At 35.0% G+C, this 19840-nt stretch overlaps 1 protein-coding gene across 4 annotated transcripts; it reads left to right on the forward strand.

Annotated features, from left to right (window-relative positions):
- Positions 1 to 1573: 1573 nt before the first annotated feature.
- On the forward strand, positions 1574 to 17169 carry LOC107028721 (WAT1-related protein At4g19185-like). Of its 4 annotated transcripts, none has more exons than XM_027919194.1 (7): positions 1574 to 1901; positions 4260 to 4322; positions 4426 to 4542; positions 5594 to 5874; positions 12083 to 12238; positions 16372 to 16523; positions 16839 to 17169. In XM_027919194.1, exons 3-7 carry the CDS (start codon positions 4482 to 4484, stop codon positions 17008 to 17010), a joined length of 822 nt encoding a protein of 273 aa, XP_027774995.1. In that variant the 5' UTR covers positions 1574 to 1901; positions 4260 to 4322; positions 4426 to 4481; the 3' UTR covers positions 17011 to 17169. The 4 variants fall into 4 exon arrangements, with proteins under 4 accessions (XP_027774995.1, XP_015085381.1, XP_015085382.1 ...); XM_015229895.2 differs by having other exon boundaries at positions 1575 to 2068; positions 5589 to 5874; XM_015229896.2 differs by having other exon boundaries at positions 1576 to 1901; positions 5589 to 5874.
- The last annotated feature ends 2671 nt before the right edge of the window (positions 17170 to 19840 follow it).

Genomic DNA, 19840 nt, shown 5'->3' on the forward strand with positions numbered 1-19840 from the left:
GACAAGAAGTTTTGAAAAGGGACACATTCTGTCAAAATTAATTACTCTATCGAAAGAGACAATATAAGTGGAATAAAAAAAACATTAAAACAAAGTGGTATAAATGGATTGAGTTGTTGGATATTTTAATTCAATTGGCTATATAAGAACCATTGCATGTCACTCGATATTGAACTGTTCAAGTCTATTATAATAAAAATAACGACATGACAGATGAATATGCTTTTTAGTTTTGGCCATAGCTCATAATTTTGAGGTTCATAGCTTGATACTTACTTTATATAAAATTAGATAAATAGATATATACATATTATGTGACATTTTATATAATAATTTGTGTCTGATGTGGTATTCTATGGATGACTCATATATCTACTTATTCAATTTTATGTAAGTTTAAGTGCTTACTTGTATTGTTGTGCAGACGCAGAACTAGGTGTGAGTTGGAATTCGGTAATTTTTCTGTAGACTCTGTATTAGTAGAAAATTAAATAATATACATGTTATATAACAATTTGTGTCTTATGTGATATTCTACGTATGACTCATGTATCGATTTGTTCAACTTTATATAAGTTTAAGTGCTTAATTGTATTGTTGTGCAGACACAGAGCTAGGTGTGAGTTGGAATGTAATAATTTTTCCGTAGATTTTGTATTAATACTAGAAAATTAAATAATATACATGTATATTAATTTGTTAACTCCTAATAAAATTGATTTGAAACTCTATATTAGTACTAGAAAATTAAATAATATATATTAACTTGTTAACTCCTAATAAAATTGATTGATGATTCAGTGTTAAGGAAGAGACCATAAACATGCTTTTCACGGTAAAGTTATAACTCCGAACCCCCTCTCTTTGAAAAGGAAATTTAAAATTCCAAATTTTAATTAGACCTTTAGAGTGTGTTTGGTATGAAGAAAAACATTTTCTGGAAAATGTTTTCAAATTTTCTCATATTTGGTTGGGACAAAAGTTTTGAAAAATGTTTTCAAAATCAACTTATTTTTTTCAAAATTAAGGAAAATGACTTCCCTTCAAAAATTAAGGAAAACATTTTCCAAAACTCTCCTCCAATTTCAAATTACATTTTTTTTTTAAAAACATCAATTTTTAAAAAATATTTTCAATTTTAAAATTTTATTTTTTCACCCGATCCCCGACCCCCACCCACCCACCACCGGCTAGCCCCCCAAACCCCACTCCCTCCCCAAAAAATTAATTTTGCTTTTTAAAAATATTTTTCAACTTCAAATATTTATTTTTAAACTCCAACCCCCCACCCGGCCAGCCCCCCTATCCACCCTTACCAGCCCCAACCCTCCAAAAAATTAATTTCATTCATAAATCAAACACATGGAAAATATTTTTTACTCACTTATCAAATATGAGAAAATAAATTCAAAATCTACTTATTTTTCAGAAAAATAGTTTCCATAAAAAAATATTTTCCTTCGTACCAAACAAACTCTTACAGTTACGCACACTCAAAATTAAACTAACATATTTGAACTACATGACGATAACTACTAGAATTTACTTACCAGAATAAGAAAAGACGAGGACAAACCAAATCAACAAAATTTGCCATATTTGACCTTTACCAATTTCAGAAAGGAAAATAAACAATTTTTCTATGCAAGAACACACAAATCTCAGTAGAACAATGTTAGGTTTTTGATCCCTCCAACAACTCACACTTTTTAAATCCACAATTAGTTCTCCAGATTTTTTTTTTCCAATATAAGTGGCCCTGTTTCAAATTAAAGACCTAGAAAACCCCCTCACCACCTACCCCTCATTAAACATGGTGTGCTATAGCCTATATAGGGGTGGATGGGTGTGTGTGGAGTGGATGAACTGAAACAAAAATGGCAGTAGGAAATGGAGGTGAGGTATGGAAAGCCCATGGGGCAATGGTTTTGGTGCAGCTTTTCAATGGTGTTTACCATGTGATTACTACAGTGGCTCTCAAAGTGGGCATGAATGAAATTGTCTTTTGTTTGTATAGAGACCTTATTGCTATATCTATTCTTGCCTCAATTGCCTATTTCCGTGAAAAGTTAGTTCTTTTACCTCTTTACATACCCTTTTTTCGTTGTTTCTCTTAAATCTGCAATCCAACTAATCTATTTGATATTTCAAAAACACCCAAAATCTTGTTTTTCTACTTCTTTGACTTTCAGTGTATTTTTCTTTTTAAAAAATTTATACTAAAAAATTTATCTTTTTGTAAATAGAATAACCATGTTTAGCAGTAAAAGTTATATTTCGTGTTCTTTAGTTAAAGTATACATTCAACAACAAAAAACAACTAACTCTGTGAAATCCCACAAAGTGGGTCTGAGAAGGGTAGAGTGTGTGCATGTCTGTGTTAGAAAGGCTGTTTACGAAAGAAAAAAAGTACATTCAAACAACCAAATTTTAATATGCTATTAAATAGTTTAGGAAATTAGATCAAATAATATCATCCTTGATTCTGTGATTACTAGTTTGTTTGCTTTTCTCTACGTATATATTTTTATCTCTACAAACGAATAAGGTTGTATAATTTTGGTACAAAACTTAATAGTTTATATAGATGAGTTTCATCTGTACATCTCACTGTTTTATAGACAACAAGGTAACTAATTCTAACTACTTTGAAACTGTTACTAACAACCCTTCTGACATGGATAACTAACTTTCACACTCAATTGCATAATCTGATAATATAGTGAAGTAAGATTCAATGGCATGATGGTGTCTAAATGTTGACAGTTCACATAAGAAGGTTTAGTTCTAAAGAGAATGACATGATAGATGAAGATGTAATACATAAAGTTGAAATACGGGGGTGGAAATTGAGGAGTGTTGCAACTGTATTATGTGATAGGAAAGGGGCAGAGGGCTATACCAAGTGAAAGACAAGTTCCTTAGAATAGATGTGAGATCAACAGTGTTTTATGAGAGTAATTGTTGGATTTCTAAGGATTAGCATATCAATGACAGATGTAGTAGAAATATAGATGTTGATATAGATATGTTATCATATAAGTTGGAAAAAATTAAAAATAATCACAGTAGACAAAGTTTGCAAGTGACATATTTTGAGAGAAGGGTTTCTTGATCATAGACCTCAGTACATACTAGTTGATGCAACACTCGGAGTATAGTAGTTGAATGTTTTATAAGTGCATAATATAGACCTATCACATGGACTAAATTGCCTTAAAAAACTTAAAATTTCTTGGAGCCAATGTGGATTTAACTAAGAATAGAACACAATGAAAGTACATAATCTGTTAGAAACATTAGGAAATATAATTGAAGAAGAAGATGGTTTTGAGCGTGAAGAATCACTTTCCTTAAAGAGATATTGCCTGTATATATATTGAGGAAAATGCAAGCAATTCCCTTCAAGATACAACAAAGCCCTTGTAATTACCTGCAGATTTTTCTTACGCTACTTCAAGAGAGTCCTTACATTTATAGAAGTTAAGAGATTACTTTTCATAATAGCCATGTCTGCTCAATTTAAGACCTCTACATATTACAAAATATCCAACAGAATCCATTTATGCAATACAACTAGTTGAGATGAGGTTATTTATTGTTGTTACATGTATATTAAGATGTATGTTTGATACGAATGCTTTTAATTTAATTAAATATTGTATGTCACTGTCCGAGTGTCTGTACAGGAATAAGCAGGACTGCAGGAGATTCAGAAAACCTTTAGCTTTAGAGAATCGTTAATTCTTTTAAAAATCAATTTATTTTCCAGTATTAAAATGGAATGGGCTCGATTAGAGCGAGGTGGACAGAGGTTCATATAGCAGATCCTAATTATTTTATGAGTAGTTGCTTGAATAAAATATTTATTTTATTGACTATTTGGTATTCCAGAAACCAGAATAACTGAAACAAAGACTATAAATGATTTTTTGCCACTCTTTTGATTTTGAGATTTGACTCAAACCACATTACCAGTTTTAGAAAAAAAAAATAAAACCTTGATATAGTTAGGCTAACATGTCTAGCTTTATAATGATGATATGTAAGATTTGAGTTTGTTAAAGAAAAGCATTATCATTGACCTGGTTCCTGTTGAAAAAAGCACTAGTATTGATAAGTGGTATATTATGCAAGCTGAGGTTCTTATAATATGTTGCGAATTGTTTTCAATAAGTTCTTTCGAAAAGTTAGTTACAATATTTGGAATCATATGAGCATCACTCACAAATGTGTGTTTTATGTTTCTTTATGTATAGGAGGTTGAGGGTTCCTCTGAATAAACAACTTCTACTGTCATTCTTCATTTTAGGATTGACTGGGTAAGTTTTGATGTCCTACACATGTTAGTTTGAATTTGCTTTGTTCTACTTGATAAAAGCTTATTCCTGAAAATATCTGTTTTCGCCTTTGGTACTGAGACAGTATTTACGGTAACCAACTCTTGTTCCTTGTTGGTCTTGGCAACACAAATCCGACTTATGCTGCTGCTTTGCAACCTGCAATACCAGTCTTCACGTTCATACTTGCTTTACTTTTGGGGTCAGTATACATTCAACCCCCTTCATCTCTTGATTTTCTATTTGTTTCCATCACTCCCATCTCTTGCATGTCCTGGGTTTTGAGTGAGCCTTGTGTTGCTCAACTTTGTGAGTTTTATAAAATCATACTCTTCTATCAAGTGTCAAATGTTGTTTTCTTAATTACAAAGTTGTTTTGTGCTTAAAATTGGAGCAGTCACAAGTATTAGCACGATGGACAGATCATGGAATACATCGTAGGATATACATTAAGATATTCTCGATATGGTAAATATGTAAGAGATAATTATAAATACTACATTTAGTAGAGGATATCGTATAGCATTAGTTGTACAATGTATATAAGAGATATTTTCGAAACTACATGAAGTGTAGAATATTGGTTTATGTGATGCTGTTTTGGAAACATTTGAGGTGAAGGGGTGTCTCTGTTTGCCTAAAACAACTTAGGTGCTCCTTTATTTATTGTGACGGGCCAACCCCCTACTGATATTGTCCGCTTTGGTCCTTGTCCCTCACGGCTTTAAAACATGTCACTAGGGTGTAAGGACTGCTTACTTATATACTCAACATATTCTCTGTGTTTTGCCCATGAGGGACTCTTATCCTAAGCTAGGGTGTCACATTTATTTTAATAGTGCACCATTTAAGAAGTAATTTTGTGATCAATGATAGAGTACAGGGTGTTGTTCAACTGTCGAGGTAACACATATTTTAGTGGAAATGACACGTAACTCTATGATTTGGAGAAACTTTCATGCCTTAATTTAGTTGAAATGCAAGCAGGTAATCCGTGAGAATCTCTTAATATCAAGAACAATTAATGGAAATACAAGGCACAGGCTTTTAGAAAAAATGTTGTCTATGAAGTAGTCCATGTTCCCTGCTTCTTAAGTCATCAGAACTCAGAAGTCTTACATCATCACAGGAAGGAACATGGGCCAGTCCATTGTGCATTTCTAGTATTGTCACACAACTTATCCGGCTCAATTATTGACCTTCTCAACATCATTCATATTGTGTAATTCTTGTGTGTTATTTATGCAGTACAGAAACTGCGAAATTCTTTAATGTGGAAGGTCAGGCAAAAGTTGGAGGTACCATTGTTTGTGTTTCTGGGGCAATTTTAATGGCTTTATTCCGCGGTCCAGCGGTGTTTGGAGACGGCACATTAAACTTCACAGCACAAATTGAGATAAGTTCTAAGGTTCAACCAGAGCCTGCTGGATGGCTAATCTCTAGTTTTCTGGAGTTTGGACTTGATAAGTGGCACCTCGGCGTCTTATGTTTAATAGGGAACTGTATATGCATGGCAGCATACTTAGCTCTTCAGGTAACTAGATAATCATTTCAATTGTTAATTCAGATCGACTTGATTGGAATAAATAGCTGACAGTTCTCAACTATTATACTGAAATATATATAAAAATATATGTATCTAGTCATCCTTAAAATAGTTCGCCCGATCTTCCTTGTATATAGGTCCTTTCACAATGGACCTCACATGTTTTGGGTGAGTGGCCTGTGATGCACCAGCATTTGCAGGGGTCCTTTGAAATTGTGAAATTGGTATTAAGTGAATTTATACAACTGATTAAAACCTGATAAAAAGTTTAATGTACTATTGCTATGTAAAATACAGATGTAACTTACCTTGTAAAATATATTACATGTAACTTAATTATGTCCAATACTCCTCTTCCATCATTTTCTTTCTAGTCTTCTTGTCTGGGGATATATTTTTCACTCACTGGTTCTTAGGAAAGGCTGGTAATGGTTTGTTGATTCATCTGATTGTTGACCGGTTTTTATTTGTAAAATCTCAATTATAGTCAAGTGGGTTTCTTCTTTCTTTTTCTATTTTCTTCTTATGTTGGGGGTGAAAATGTAGAAGATGTTGCTTACAAAATTTGAATTGCCTTTTAGTATCACTGTTTGCTTACTGGAACAGCTCTTATGTCCTAAAATGAAATGAAACCTCTATATCTAGATGGCCTTCCAATAGGATTTAGGGAAAAGGGTCTGATATACCCCTCAACTTTGTCATTTGGAGCTGATATACCCCTCGTTATAAAAGTGGCTCATATATACCCCTAAATAATTTTTAAAAAAAAATTAGAAGTAATAAATATAAATTTAAAACTAATTTTTTAACTTCCGTTAAATGAAGGGTATATGTGAGCCATTTTGTAACGGCAGGTGTATATGTGAGTCGTTTGTATAACGGTAAGGGCATATGTGAGCCATTTTGTAACGGCAGGTGTATATGTGAGTCGTTTGTATAACGGTAAGGGCATATGTGAGCCATTTTGTAACGGCAGGTGTATATGTGAGTCGTTTGTATAACGGTAAGGGCATATGTGAGCCATTTTGTAACGGCAGGTGTATATGTGAGTCGTTTGTATAACGGTAAGGGCATATGTGAGCCATTTTGTAACGGCAGGTGTATATGTGAGTCGTTTGTATAACGGTAAGGGCATATGTGAGCCATTTTGTAACGGCAGGTGTATATGTGAGTCGTTTGTATAACGGTAAGGGCATATGTGAGCCATTTTGTAACGGCAGGTGTATATGTGAGTCGTTTGTATAACGGTAAGGGCATATGTGAGCCATTTTGTAACGGCAGGTGTATATGTGAGTCGTTTGTATAACGGTAAGGGCATATGTGAGCCATTTTGTAACGGCAGGTGTATATGTGAGTCGTTTGTATAACGGTAAGGGCATATGTGAGCCATTTTGTAACGGCAGGTGTATATGTGAGTCGTTTGTATAACGGTAAGGGCATATGTGAGCCATTTTGTAACGGCAGGTGTATATGTGAGTCGTTTGTATAACGGTAAGGGCATATGTGAGCCATTTTGTAACGGCAGGTGTATATGTGAGTCGTTTGTATAACGGTAAGGGCATATGTGAGCCATTTTGTAACGGCAGGTGTATATGTGAGTCGTTTGTATAACGGTAAGGGCATATGTGAGCCATTTTGTAACGGCAGGTGTATATGTGAGTCGTTTGTATAACGGTAAGGGCATATGTGAGCCATTTTGTAACGGCAGGTGTATATGTGAGTCGTTTGTATAACGGTAAGGGCATATGTGAGCCATTTTGTAACGGCAGGTGTATATGTGAGTCGTTTGTATAACGGTAAGGGCATATGTGAGCCATTTTGTAACGGCAGGTGTATATGTGAGTCGTTTGTATAACGGTAAGGGCATATGTGAGCCATTTTGTAACGGCAGGTGTATATGTGAGTCGTTTGTATAACGGTAAGGGCATATGTGAGCCATTTTGTAACGGCAGGTGTATATGTGAGTCGTTTGTATAACGGTAAGGGCATATGTGAGCCATTTTGTAACGGCAGGTGTATATGTGAGTCGTTTGTATAACGGTAAGGGCATATGTGAGCCATTTTGTAACGGCAGGTGTATATGTGAGTCGTTTGTATAACGGTAAGGGCATATGTGAGCCATTTTGTAACGGCAGGTGTATATGTGAGTCGTTTGTATAACGGTAAGGGCATATGTGAGCCATTTTGTAACGGCAGGTGTATATGTGAGTCGTTTGTATAACGGTAAGGGCATATGTGAGCCATTTTGTAACGGCAGGTGTATATGTGAGTCGTTTGTATAACGGTAAGGGCATATGTGAGCCATTTTGTAACGGCAGGTGTATATGTGAGTCGTTTGTATAACGGTAAGGGCATATGTGAGCCATTTTGTAACGGCAGGTGTATATGTGAGTCGTTTGTATAACGGTAAGGGCATATGTGAGCCATTTTGTAACGGCAGGTGTATATGTGAGTCGTTTGTATAACGGTAAGGGCATATGTGAGCCATTTTGTAACGGCAGGTGTATATGTGAGTCGTTTGTATAACGGTAAGGGCATATGTGAGCCATTTTGTAACGGCAGGTGTATATGTGAGTCGTTTGTATAACGGTAAGGGCATATGTGAGCCATTTTGTAACGGCAGGTGTATATGTGAGTCGTTTGTATAACGGTAAGGGCATATGTGAGCCATTTTGTAACGGCAGGTGTATATGTGAGTCGTTTGTATAACGGTAAGGGCATATGTGAGCCATTTTGTAACGGCAGGTGTATATGTGAGTCGTTTGTATAACGGTAAGGGCATATGTGAGCCATTTTGTAACGGCAGGTGTATATGTGAGTCGTTTGTATAACGGTAAGGGCATATGTGAGCCATTTTGTAACGGCAGGTGTATATGTGAGTCGTTTGTATAACGGTAAGGGCATATGTGAGCCATTTTGTAACGGCAGGTGTATATGTGAGTCGTTTGTATAACGGTAAGGGCATATGTGAGCCATTTTGTAACGGCAGGTGTATATGTGAGTCGTTTGTATAACGGTAAGGGCATATGTGAGCCATTTTGTAACGGCAGGTGTATATGTGAGTCGTTTGTATAACGGTAAGGGCATATGTGAGCCATTTTGTAACGGCAGGTGTATATGTGAGTCGTTTGTATAACGGTAAGGGCATATGTGAGCCATTTTGTAACGGCAGGTGTATATGTGAGTCGTTTGTATAACGGTAAGGGCATATGTGAGCCATTTTGTAACGGCAGGTGTATATGTGAGTCGTTTGTATAACGGTAAGGGCATATGTGAGCCATTTTGTAACGGCAGGTGTATATGTGAGTCGTTTGTATAACGGTAAGGGCATATGTGAGCCATTTTGTAACGGCAGGTGTATATGTGAGTCGTTTGTATAACGGTAAGGGCATATGTGAGCCATTTTGTAACGGCAGGTGTATATGTGAGTCGTTTGTATAACGGTAAGGGCATATGTGAGCCATTTTGTAACGGCAGGTGTATATGTGAGTCGTTTGTATAACGGTAAGGGCATATGTGAGCCATTTTGTAACGGCAGGTGTATATGTGAGTCGTTTGTATAACGGTAAGGGCATATGTGAGCCATTTTGTAACGGCAGGTGTATATGTGAGTCGTTTGTATAACGGTAAGGGCATATGTGAGCCATTTTGTAACGGCAGGTGTATATGTGAGTCGTTTGTATAACGGTAAGGGCATATGTGAGCCATTTGTTTACAAGTAGGGGTATATATGAGTCACTTTCATAACAAGGGGTATATCAGCTCTAAATGTCAAAGTTGAGGGGTATATCAGACCCTTTTCCCTAGGATTTATAGTCTAGAACAATAGGGGGAAAACTCATTGTTCATACTCTCATATAATGTATTAATTTTTCCAAGAGGCTCAGGCTCACTGTTTTAGACTTAGTTCAGAGCAGAAGTTGCAACCACTACACAGAAATGATTTGTTAGTTCGTGGAGTGAGTTAGGAGTAAACAGAACAGAAGGATGTTCATTTGGGGCCTTTTACGTAGTTAAGTCAGTATTTTCTTCCCAAAGTCTTCAGATAGTCTAGTTCTTGAACGGAAATAGGTAGATAGGTGTACTAGTTCAACTGCAAGTGTCTTCAGTTCACGCACAAACTTGTGGAGTGAACTCTCCTTCCAATAAGGTTTGGATATCGTAGTTTCATCAGTGTTTTAATTTTTGAAGACTGGTTATGTTTTCTTTAAAAAATATATGTAACACTCTCCAAATTGTATGTTACTTAGTTTACCTGCGTTAGACTTAGAAGAGCTTAAATGGGAAACATGAATGGTGGAGATTCATTTAGCCGACCCCAAGGTTCAGCAGTATGTAGACTAAGAGCTGCACTGGATTTATTATTGAACTTCACACTTACCACCAAGTTTGTGTTAGTAGATGAAGTAAGTGCGGTGGGAGAGTGTCACATCTTCTAAAAACTCGGGAGGACTTGGAATTAAAGATCTAAAAGTATTTAATAAAGCGTTATTGGACAAATGGTTATGGAGGTTTTGGGGTGGAGTTAGAAGTTTGGAAGGAGGTGATAGTGGACAAATATGGGATAACGGAGGGGGTTGGAAAACTAGAGGTATTGTTTGACCTTCCGGTTGTGGTTTCTGGAGGAATATCATGAAGGGATGGGATTATTTTGTGGAAAGTATCTCATTCAAGGTCGGAGACGGGATGAGAGTTTACTTATGGGGACAGAAATGGAGTGGGAACGTATTATTGAAAGACGAATTCCAAAGTTCGTACAGAATTTCTTGTCAAAGAGACTTGACAATCTGACAAATCAGGGAGGACACTAGGTGGAGAGATTTTTTGGGTTTTGAGATTTAGAAGAGGGTTTCAAGATTGGGAAGTGAGTGAGTTTCAAAGATTGATAGACTTACTCCATAGCCAAGCTAAATGGTGGATCTTCCCGATGTTTGGTGGTAGGGCTTAGTTAACAATGGAGTGTTCTCTGTGAAGTCTTTTTATGAGAAACTTGTAGTCAGGGAGGAGAATGATTGCCCACTGATGCAGTATGGGTTCCAAGTGTGCCGAGGTAGGTGTGCCTTTACTCTTGGCTAGCTTACTAGAAGGGTGATTTTGATGGCAGAAAATCATGGAGAGCGGAAAGTTGTCTGCATCAGTTGGTGTTACATGTGCAAGGAGGAGCGCGAGGACGTGACCATCTGCTTCTTATTTGTGGAATTACCATGAGACTATGGTGGAAAATGTTTAAGTGGTTTTGCACCTCTTGGGTAATGCAAAGAACTGTGAAAAAGTTGGTGTTCAGTTGGAAGAACGGGAGAAGGAAGAGAAGATGAAGGACTTGGAACATGGTTCCTCTTGCGTTGATGTGGGTAGTTTGGAGAGAGAAATAGAAGAGATTTTGAAGGACTAGAATCAAGTCTCCTTTATTTTATTTTGTTGGAAACAGAAAGTACCTTGTTGTATAGATGATTGGTCGGAGTTTGTAGAGAATCTTCATCTCATGGTTTGCCCCATGTATATGTCCAAATGTTTATAAATGAAAATACCTTTACTTGATTCTTTTTAAAAAAAGAAAAGAGCAAAATGTGGAAAATTTAATGCCCTTTACCCTTAAATGTTACTATTTCTGAAAAAATAAAATCCCTTTACACTTTCCTTATTAAAAGTAATCACGTTCAGTTTCATGATATTCTTTCCGATTTGGTTTCGGTTCTTGTGAACTTTGATCTATGAATTGCTATTCATCTGAAAGAGATCAATATGCTCATCTTGCCACTATGCTGGACATCTTTCAGTTGATCTTAAGCATGTTAAGTTTTGATTTTGTCAAGTAATCCAGATTATATAAATTAGTGATCATTTGATAATTGGTTAAGAAAGATGACTAAACTGAACAATAGTTATATACCAATTCTGGTCAACAGAATCGATGTATTAAAAGACTGATTTTTTTGTGAAATAATCTATACCCATTAGGCCAAAAAGATATACTGATTATTTTGTGAGATAATCCCGAGAAACAATCTGGTTTTGGCTGGTTGCGTGACCTCCAGTCAGGACTGATACAAACAGTTTATTCAGAGATATGTGTGACACTTCAGATCTAAGCCTAGCTTGAAGCATTGTCTGGAAAATCCTCGAGTTTGTCAGTGTATGTCTGTATATTATTATGAAATGCCTGCAGAGTATAGTGAGTTACGAATTTTTTTTGCAGGCTCCAGTTTTGAAAAAATACCCAGCAAGCATATCATTGACAGCATATTCTTACACTTTTGGCGTTCTATTAATGATAGGGACGTCATTCTTTGTGACTGATGGATCAACAAACTGGTATTTGACATCATCTGAAGTTGTCGCTGTGTTCTATGCTGTAAGATTCTCTGAAGTCCTGATCTTCATCTTCTCTGATGCATGAAATGAGATTTTATTTATCTTTGATCAAGTCTCAAAATGATCTATCTCACATAAAAAAGAAATCTGAGACAATGATATACAAAAATTCAAGAAATGTGATACCAAGTACAATTTGCTTTTTCTTTTGGTAAGTAAATATCTTATTCATCATCTCTTTCCTACTCCAGACAAGTAGTACGGGATACGGACTATAACTCAAGCCTACTGCTAATGTATTGATTTTATAAGACCACAGCCAATTAACACATTGTCTGTCTAAGAGAAAAGAAAAAACAAAAACACCCTGTTACAGAAGAAAAGCAAACTGGACTCACCCCCTAGGGAGGGTCTCTAGTTCCTTTTAAAGAACAGGTAACTCAACTACTAAGAATAGCAAATACACTAGGGATTTCTTGGAGTTGAGGCTCGAATATTACAAGTGAAGGCAATCTCCATGGAAATGCTTTCCATTGATCTACACTTATCTTCAAATACTCTTTGGTTTCTGTCCTACCAGACAGCATGTACATATTCTGCATATACCATCTTGAAAACAGGAGCTTTGTGAGATCTCCCTTTGGCTTGCGCAGTTGCATGTACAGTACATATGATCAGTCAAGTCTCTTGGTCTACAAGGTGTTCTATGTAGCCATCTTTACAGTCTATCCCATGGACTCTTTGGCAAATGGACAACACATAGAGATGATTTCTTGTCTCTAGTGTTGCTTGACAAAACACACACCGAGGGTCTACTTCTGTCACGCCCCGAGCCTATACCCTGGGCGGGACTGGCACTCGAAGACCCATTGCTGGCCTCGAGCGAACCCTTGGTCTGACTTACTTACTCAGCGGAAGTCTTAAACATAAGAGATATAACTCAAAGATATATAAGTACTTAGCCCAAATGACAACTCAAGTCTTTAAACAATATTTGAAATAATTATGTAAAGACAACTGAACTACTGACTGTCTATGAAGCCTCTAAAAACAACTGAGATGGATGTCTGGACATACCCCACAACATCCTAATGAACCAATCTGGAACATAAATAAAAGTGTCTTCCGGAATGCAAGGAGGCTCACCAATTGACTCGGAGTGCTTAACTGGATCAACGGTGACTGGATGCTGATCCTCGTTAACTGTGTCTGCATCATAATACGATGCAGGTCAACTGACATCAGTACATTGAATGTACGAGTATGTGATTTGGAATGCTAAACAACATAGGCTTGAAAGAAATTCTGAAAAACTTACCTGGCTCAACTAACCTTAATATAACTGGACTCATTTCAATGTAAAGCAATTTAAAAACAAGTGCAATATAAAGAAAAACTGTTTTAAAGATGATTTTCAACTCTGTGTATGCAAAGATACAAATAACTCTGAGATGTATGTAATAATGCAAAATAAACTAAAACGTCAACTCATAATCATAATAAAAGACATACCATGCTCCCTCATAGTTTACTTGTGCAATGCAGGAATGGAGTCCAATACCCCTATTCATAATAAGCAGAACCCCTTGAGGAACCGTGCAATTATTGTTGTGGGAGTTTTCCTAATCGACAACTATCACTTAATAGCTATAGTGATGGTACAATGTTATGAAGCCCACGCTGCCCGGTCATCCTACACCTTGCCCGAGTGTAGGACTTGAACTACTAAGTGAATCCACTAGTCTATTGTGAAAATGATTCATCTAAAAAGTATGACCCCTTTCTACCCATGATGGCTACATGGTTTGTGGAGACTTGAGTTAAGATGAACTCGCATTCTCATATCGGTGCTCAATACTACTCTAAAAATATACTAGCTCTTTTATGTTTTAAAAACATACTTCTTTCTGTGATTTAAGATTAGTGCTCAAAAACTTAGCTTAAAAGCTATTTTGGAAATCAAAGTTTCCGGTCTTGCTTCATTTAGAAAGCGATTACTCTTTTTTTTGAAAACTAGCCCGAAGGCCCTTTAGAAATCTCAGTTTCCATTCTTATTTAAATGTTAAAACATTTTTATATTTCTTTGGGAATACTTAGTCCCCATATACTTCTTTGAAGAAAAGACTTAAACTTTACTCTGAACTGAACTCAAAACTTAAGTCTTAAAACAAAGTTAAAACGTTTGTAAAAGACTTTGAAAACTTGAAATGAACTTCTCTTACTTGACTCTTGAGTTCTCTTAACTTTGATCTTATTTGCTCTTGACTCGACTCTTAACTGATCCTTGAATTTGTAGTTATGGATTCAAGGTTGTAATTTATGTTTCTGGATGATTTCTATATGTTTAGAAGTCATTTGGAGTAGTTAGAATCATTAGGAAGTGTTAATACACTTTAGAAAAGCTTAAACAGACTGAGTAACGAAAACTGGGTGCAAAACGTCGATCCGGGCGCATCCGGGGCACACCGCGCCAGCGTCACTTGACTGATGCTCATTTCTGGCGCACTGTTGGAGCGTCGCCCCAGCCTTCCTGGCGCTATGGGGGCGCGTCGCGCCAACCTGTTCCTTAGGCAAAGATCTGACGAATCTTTCCTCTCGTTTTTTGATCTTAAATCGTTTTAATTTGATTCTTTTTCTCAAATTCACTTTAGATTCATGTAGCCACATCATATATACAAGGATCTAACCCAATGAACTCTAGAAACAACACTTCTACATCGAGAAATTCCTAAATCTTAACTAGTGTTCAAGAAAGAAAATAATTCAAGAGTAACCAACAAGAACATTCAATTTCCAATCGTTTTAGAACTATTTGACGCTGAATCAAACATGCTTGGCACGGGGTGAACGAACCCAACGTTAAGGAAGACTCACATACCTTTTTAGGGGTCACCCCCGACGAAATCCACAAGTTAAATTTTGACGATCTTGACGAATCTTGAACGCCCTTCTCTTTTCTCCTCTTCTTTTCTCTTCTCTCAAAACCCTAACTCTTTTGGTAAAAGTGTAAACTTATCTAATTCAGCTTAGACCCCTAATTAATTACCACAAACGAAATAAATTAATGGGTAAGGAAAAAACCAAACTACCCCTTCAAAATCCGGATTGGACTTTCTTTATTTCAATAGCGCACCTTCCAAAAGGCGTAACTCATTCATAGAACTCGGAATCGGGCAAACTCGGCGGCGTTGGAAATACCGTTCCAAGAGCTTTCCAGCCATATCTGGAACTACACCTAACTCATCCCGCGCTAGGAGTTATGATCGTTTAAAGTTGACCAAAAACTCACTTTTAACTTAAAAATTTTCAGATTTCCTTAATACTTTCCAAAAGTAACTATTTCCAGATTTGTCACTTCCTTCTAGTTCTTTTTAGCTGCGAGATATTACAACTTCCATGTTCCAATTGATCAATCTATCCTTTGTGAGCAGCCTACTGTACTAATTAAGCCACAGAGTGAAGATAGACTTAGCTCTTGCTTCATTCCTGAACATGAAATATTTTCAAGGTACTCTTGTATTGTCCCCTAGCATGTGCAGATACACACATCTAATAAGACTCTTCCTGTTCAAATTCTGGAGTTGACTGTGATTCACAACACTTGTTTCAATGATTTTCTTCATCATATCATCAATTTTGCAGACCCTTCAGGTGAAACATATGAATCCACTTCATCCACATAGCATCTTGTTTGATGTGTCAAATCTCAGTCTCGAGTAGGTCAGCCTTATTCCAGAGCTTGAGTTGATCAGGTTAATTGTTGTTGCTAAAAGCATAATTAAGTATCTGGTGCTCTCTCCAACAACTTAACTTTTTTCATAAGGCGGTCAAATAATTTAAAATGGTATGAAAGCTAAGACCTGTCCCTATAATGTGGTCCTTTTTTACAAGTGGAGTGATCTAATTTTCTCTTGAACTACGCAAAATGATCCAGATTTGCCCTTGAACTTTGAAGAACAGAGTCAAAACTGTTCATACTTCCTTCCACTAAGTTGCTATTTCAATTTGAGATCATCAACGCATCATGTATTAAATTAGCTTCTGAATGTTTCATAGTGAATTCTCATTCATCTGTCTATAATATCTCATCCCATATGGTAAGTATCTAGATGGACAAATGTTTTAGTTGGGATGAAATGAAATAGTTCCATCACAATGGTTAATGTCTTTCAGGGAATTGTTGCATCAGCGCTGAACTACGGACTTATGACATGGTGCAATAAGGTTCTTGGCCCTTCTTTAGTTGCTCTATACAATCCACTTCAACCTGCTGCATCAGCAATTTTGTCTAGTATTTTTCTTGGGAGCGCTATTTATCTGGGAAGGTTAGTGCTGTGATTTCTCCTGAATGTATATCATGTTCCGAAAAACAAAACCACATTTATACCTGTGTATTTCTCATATCTTTGTTTTATACTTGTTTTGGCACAATGAGAAAAAGACACAAGGGTGACATGAAGCTCTCCTGCTGGAAATTCTCCATGTTTTCTTTCTGACTTACTTCCCTTTTTGAGATTGGTTCTTGCGAAACTATGAATATTTCACTTGCTGAGGCCATATGACTTCTTCTTTCCGATCCATCTTCTATTTGTTCGTTGTTAGCTTTTGTTCTAAGATATCTCCGTGTGTTGTGATTGCAGCATTTTGGGAGGAGTTCTCATTATAGCTGGGCTTTATTTAGTAACTTGGGCATCTTACAGAGAGATGCAGGCAGCCAAGGGAACTGTTCTTCATGCGCCTCAGATGACGGATCCCCTAATCCCACATCAGACAGGACACATTACTTCTGTTTCTTCTTCCTCAATGCCATAGATCAGTGATTAGATATTGCTGCAGTTATCATTTGCATGTCCTTTTCTTCATCTTCTTTATTATAATATGTAAGTTCACTGCTAAAAAGAATGACAGATATGTATTGCAGTTCTATCAAGTTCTTAAAGTAAACTCTTCCTGCAGAAACTTTCTTCTCAAGTTCCTGTTTTGTTGCACTGCCAACAATTTTATTTCATTTATTACTATTTTTTTTACTCAAAAGCACCAGAATCTACCAAAATGGTCATTCCATCGTCACTCGATTAGAGGGTTCTGAAATTTATCATTGATGTGATGATAAGATGGATAGTATTGTCACTCGATTATAGAGGGTTCTGAAATTTATCATTGATGTGATGATAAGATGGATAGTGTTCAAGGCTGGTCTATTAGTTTGATATTTGTGAGATTGCTTGCTCAAATAATAAGATTAAGAGCACAATTATTTGATTATGCAATTTATATAATTGATCTTGAGTTTATATTTCAAGTCTTCAATGATTATTGTATATTAATCAAGTAACAATTGAACATCTTATTGCTCAAGTTCATACTCAGAATTGTCTACAAGAATCATTTATCAAATGAATTGCTAGACATTTCGATACGAGGGCATGCTTTAATTAATTGCTAGACCATTGTTTGTTATAAATATTCATTTTATGACATTATATCTCAGATACATACATATTTCATTAGATTCATATATTTGAGATATCATATATGCGAACGAGATAGGAAAGTGCGAGTAATATAGGAGGAAGGTGAGTGAGATTTGTCTATATATACTAGATACATGCTAATTCACTTTGATATAGTGGATTTAGAGCAAATGACATATAATTTTGACTTATATATTCGAGATACATGTATCTGGATACAAAAAATATGTGTATCTGAAGTCCAAAATTAACCTGATAAGATTTATAATATTATAAATTAGCGTATATCTAAATAATTAGTTCCTAAATTAATGAGATTTCAATAAATTACTCATAAAAACCAATAAAAAAAGTTACACACCACCTGATATAAATGATGTTAGGTCTGTTTATTTTAAAGGAAAATATGAAGAAAAATAAGAAGAAAGCATTGATGAACCAACAAATGTTAGTTAATTTAACTCATTTACTATTTGACCAAAATAAAAAAAAGAAATGTAAACTTTTGATAAGTTTAGAAGATGAAAATTGCTCAAAGCATATTTAGGAGACTAATTTTGAACTGGCCCCTAAATGCAAGAGATCATTTTTGTTATTTCTTTATAGGGTCAAACTTTATTATAAAAGAAAATGGGTTTGACATATCGTTTAATTTTGTTATTTAGGATTAATATACTTTTCGTTTAAAAAGTGGCTCGTATATATCCCAATTGTTATAAAAGTAAAAAAAAATAATTATTCATTTGCACACTTAAATTATTTTTCTACTTCTTTAATTATTACGATTTGAGTTTTTTCTTATTATTTTTTTCCTTTCATTATTTAGCGTATAATATAAGAGAAATAAAAAAGAAAGAAATGTGGATAGAAAAAAATTTAAAAGTTTTTGTTGATAAATTGTAATTTTAGTTTTTATGTCCGTAAAGAAAAATTTAATCATCAAAATAACAAATTCATATCAGTCAATGAATACAAATAGTCAAAACTCAAAAGAAAGAAACGTGTGAGAAGGATCAAATGTACCCATAATATCCTATGGGTTATCCTTTTTTTAAAAAATAAAAATGTAAAATGAACAATTTACATTTATTTTTCACTTCTATTAGAAGAAAATGATTATATTCCATATATGATTCATATATGAATCGAACTCAATTTTAAATAGTAAAGTTGAGAAGTATATCGAATCCTTTATCCTTATTATAATGATATTTGATAATTTTTATGTACCAAAAGAAATAAACTTATTTTTTAACCAATTTAATGAAGAAAAATTGTTAAAGTATGAACGTAAAAAAAGCAAATATCGATAATCTTTCCACGTTAACATTGATCAAACTAATGGACATAAGGTAAATATATTTTTTTTCCTTTTAAATATTTATATTTAAAATTTATCGTGTGCGTGATATTAATAATAATTAAAATAAATATTTTAATATAAAATATTATCATACAAGAAGATGAAAATCATGGCCATTAGTTGTTGGTGTATAATATATCTATAAGGTGTGTGCTGAGTGCATGAAATCATTATTTCCTATTGTTCAAAAAATCTTTTATACTAAAATGATTAGCATTTGTTAAGATGACACGTGGTCTAAAGTAAGTGATAAATATTTGTGTAATTATAAATTATTAGAAAAATTGCATATAATAATAAATTGTTAATACAAATTAAATGCTATAAACATAGTTTGATTTAATTGTACTTCATAACAAACTGTTGCTATTTCGCCTCTCTCCTAGTGTATCTCGCTGACAGTCTCCCTTGCCTCTATCGCATTTATACAAACACAAATGTACATATTGCGTTTGTATTTGTATAAATCGAGAGAAAATTATATAAATACATATATTATCTCTTGGATCTTGCTCGCCACTCTCACTCGCCTCTCTCACATTATACAAACACAAATGTATACATTGCGTTTGTATTTGTATAAAGCGAGAGAAAATTATATATACAAATACAAACGAATATATTTTCGTTCTATACACTTGTGATTATACAAATATGATCTTCCCCTGCACAGTTTTCTTCTGTTTTTCTCGCTTTTTACAAACATAAATTATATAATTGATCTTTTATATATGTATACCGAAACAGAAATAGTTAATACAACTGCTTTCTTTTATATATGTATAGCGAAATATATATATATATA

The sequence above is a fragment of the Solanum pennellii genome, chromosome 8 (genome assembly GCF_001406875.1).
Source record: "Solanum pennellii chromosome 8, SPENNV200".
In the NCBI taxonomy this organism is placed as follows: Eukaryota; Viridiplantae; Streptophyta; class Magnoliopsida; order Solanales; family Solanaceae; genus Solanum; species Solanum pennellii.

Coding starts and splice junctions, on each gene's coding strand:
- LOC107028721 (XM_015229895.2), top strand. CDS start 1,878: ATGGCAGTAGGAAATGGAGGTGAGGTATGGAAAGCCCATGGGGCAATG. Junction 5,875..12,082: donor CAGCATACTTAGCTCTTCAG/GTAACTAGATAA, acceptor TTTTTTTTGCAG/GCTCCAGTTTTGAAAAAATA. Junction 12,239..16,371: donor TTGTCGCTGTGTTCTATGCT/GTAAGATTCTCT, acceptor AATGTCTTTCAG/GGAATTGTTGCATCAGCGCT.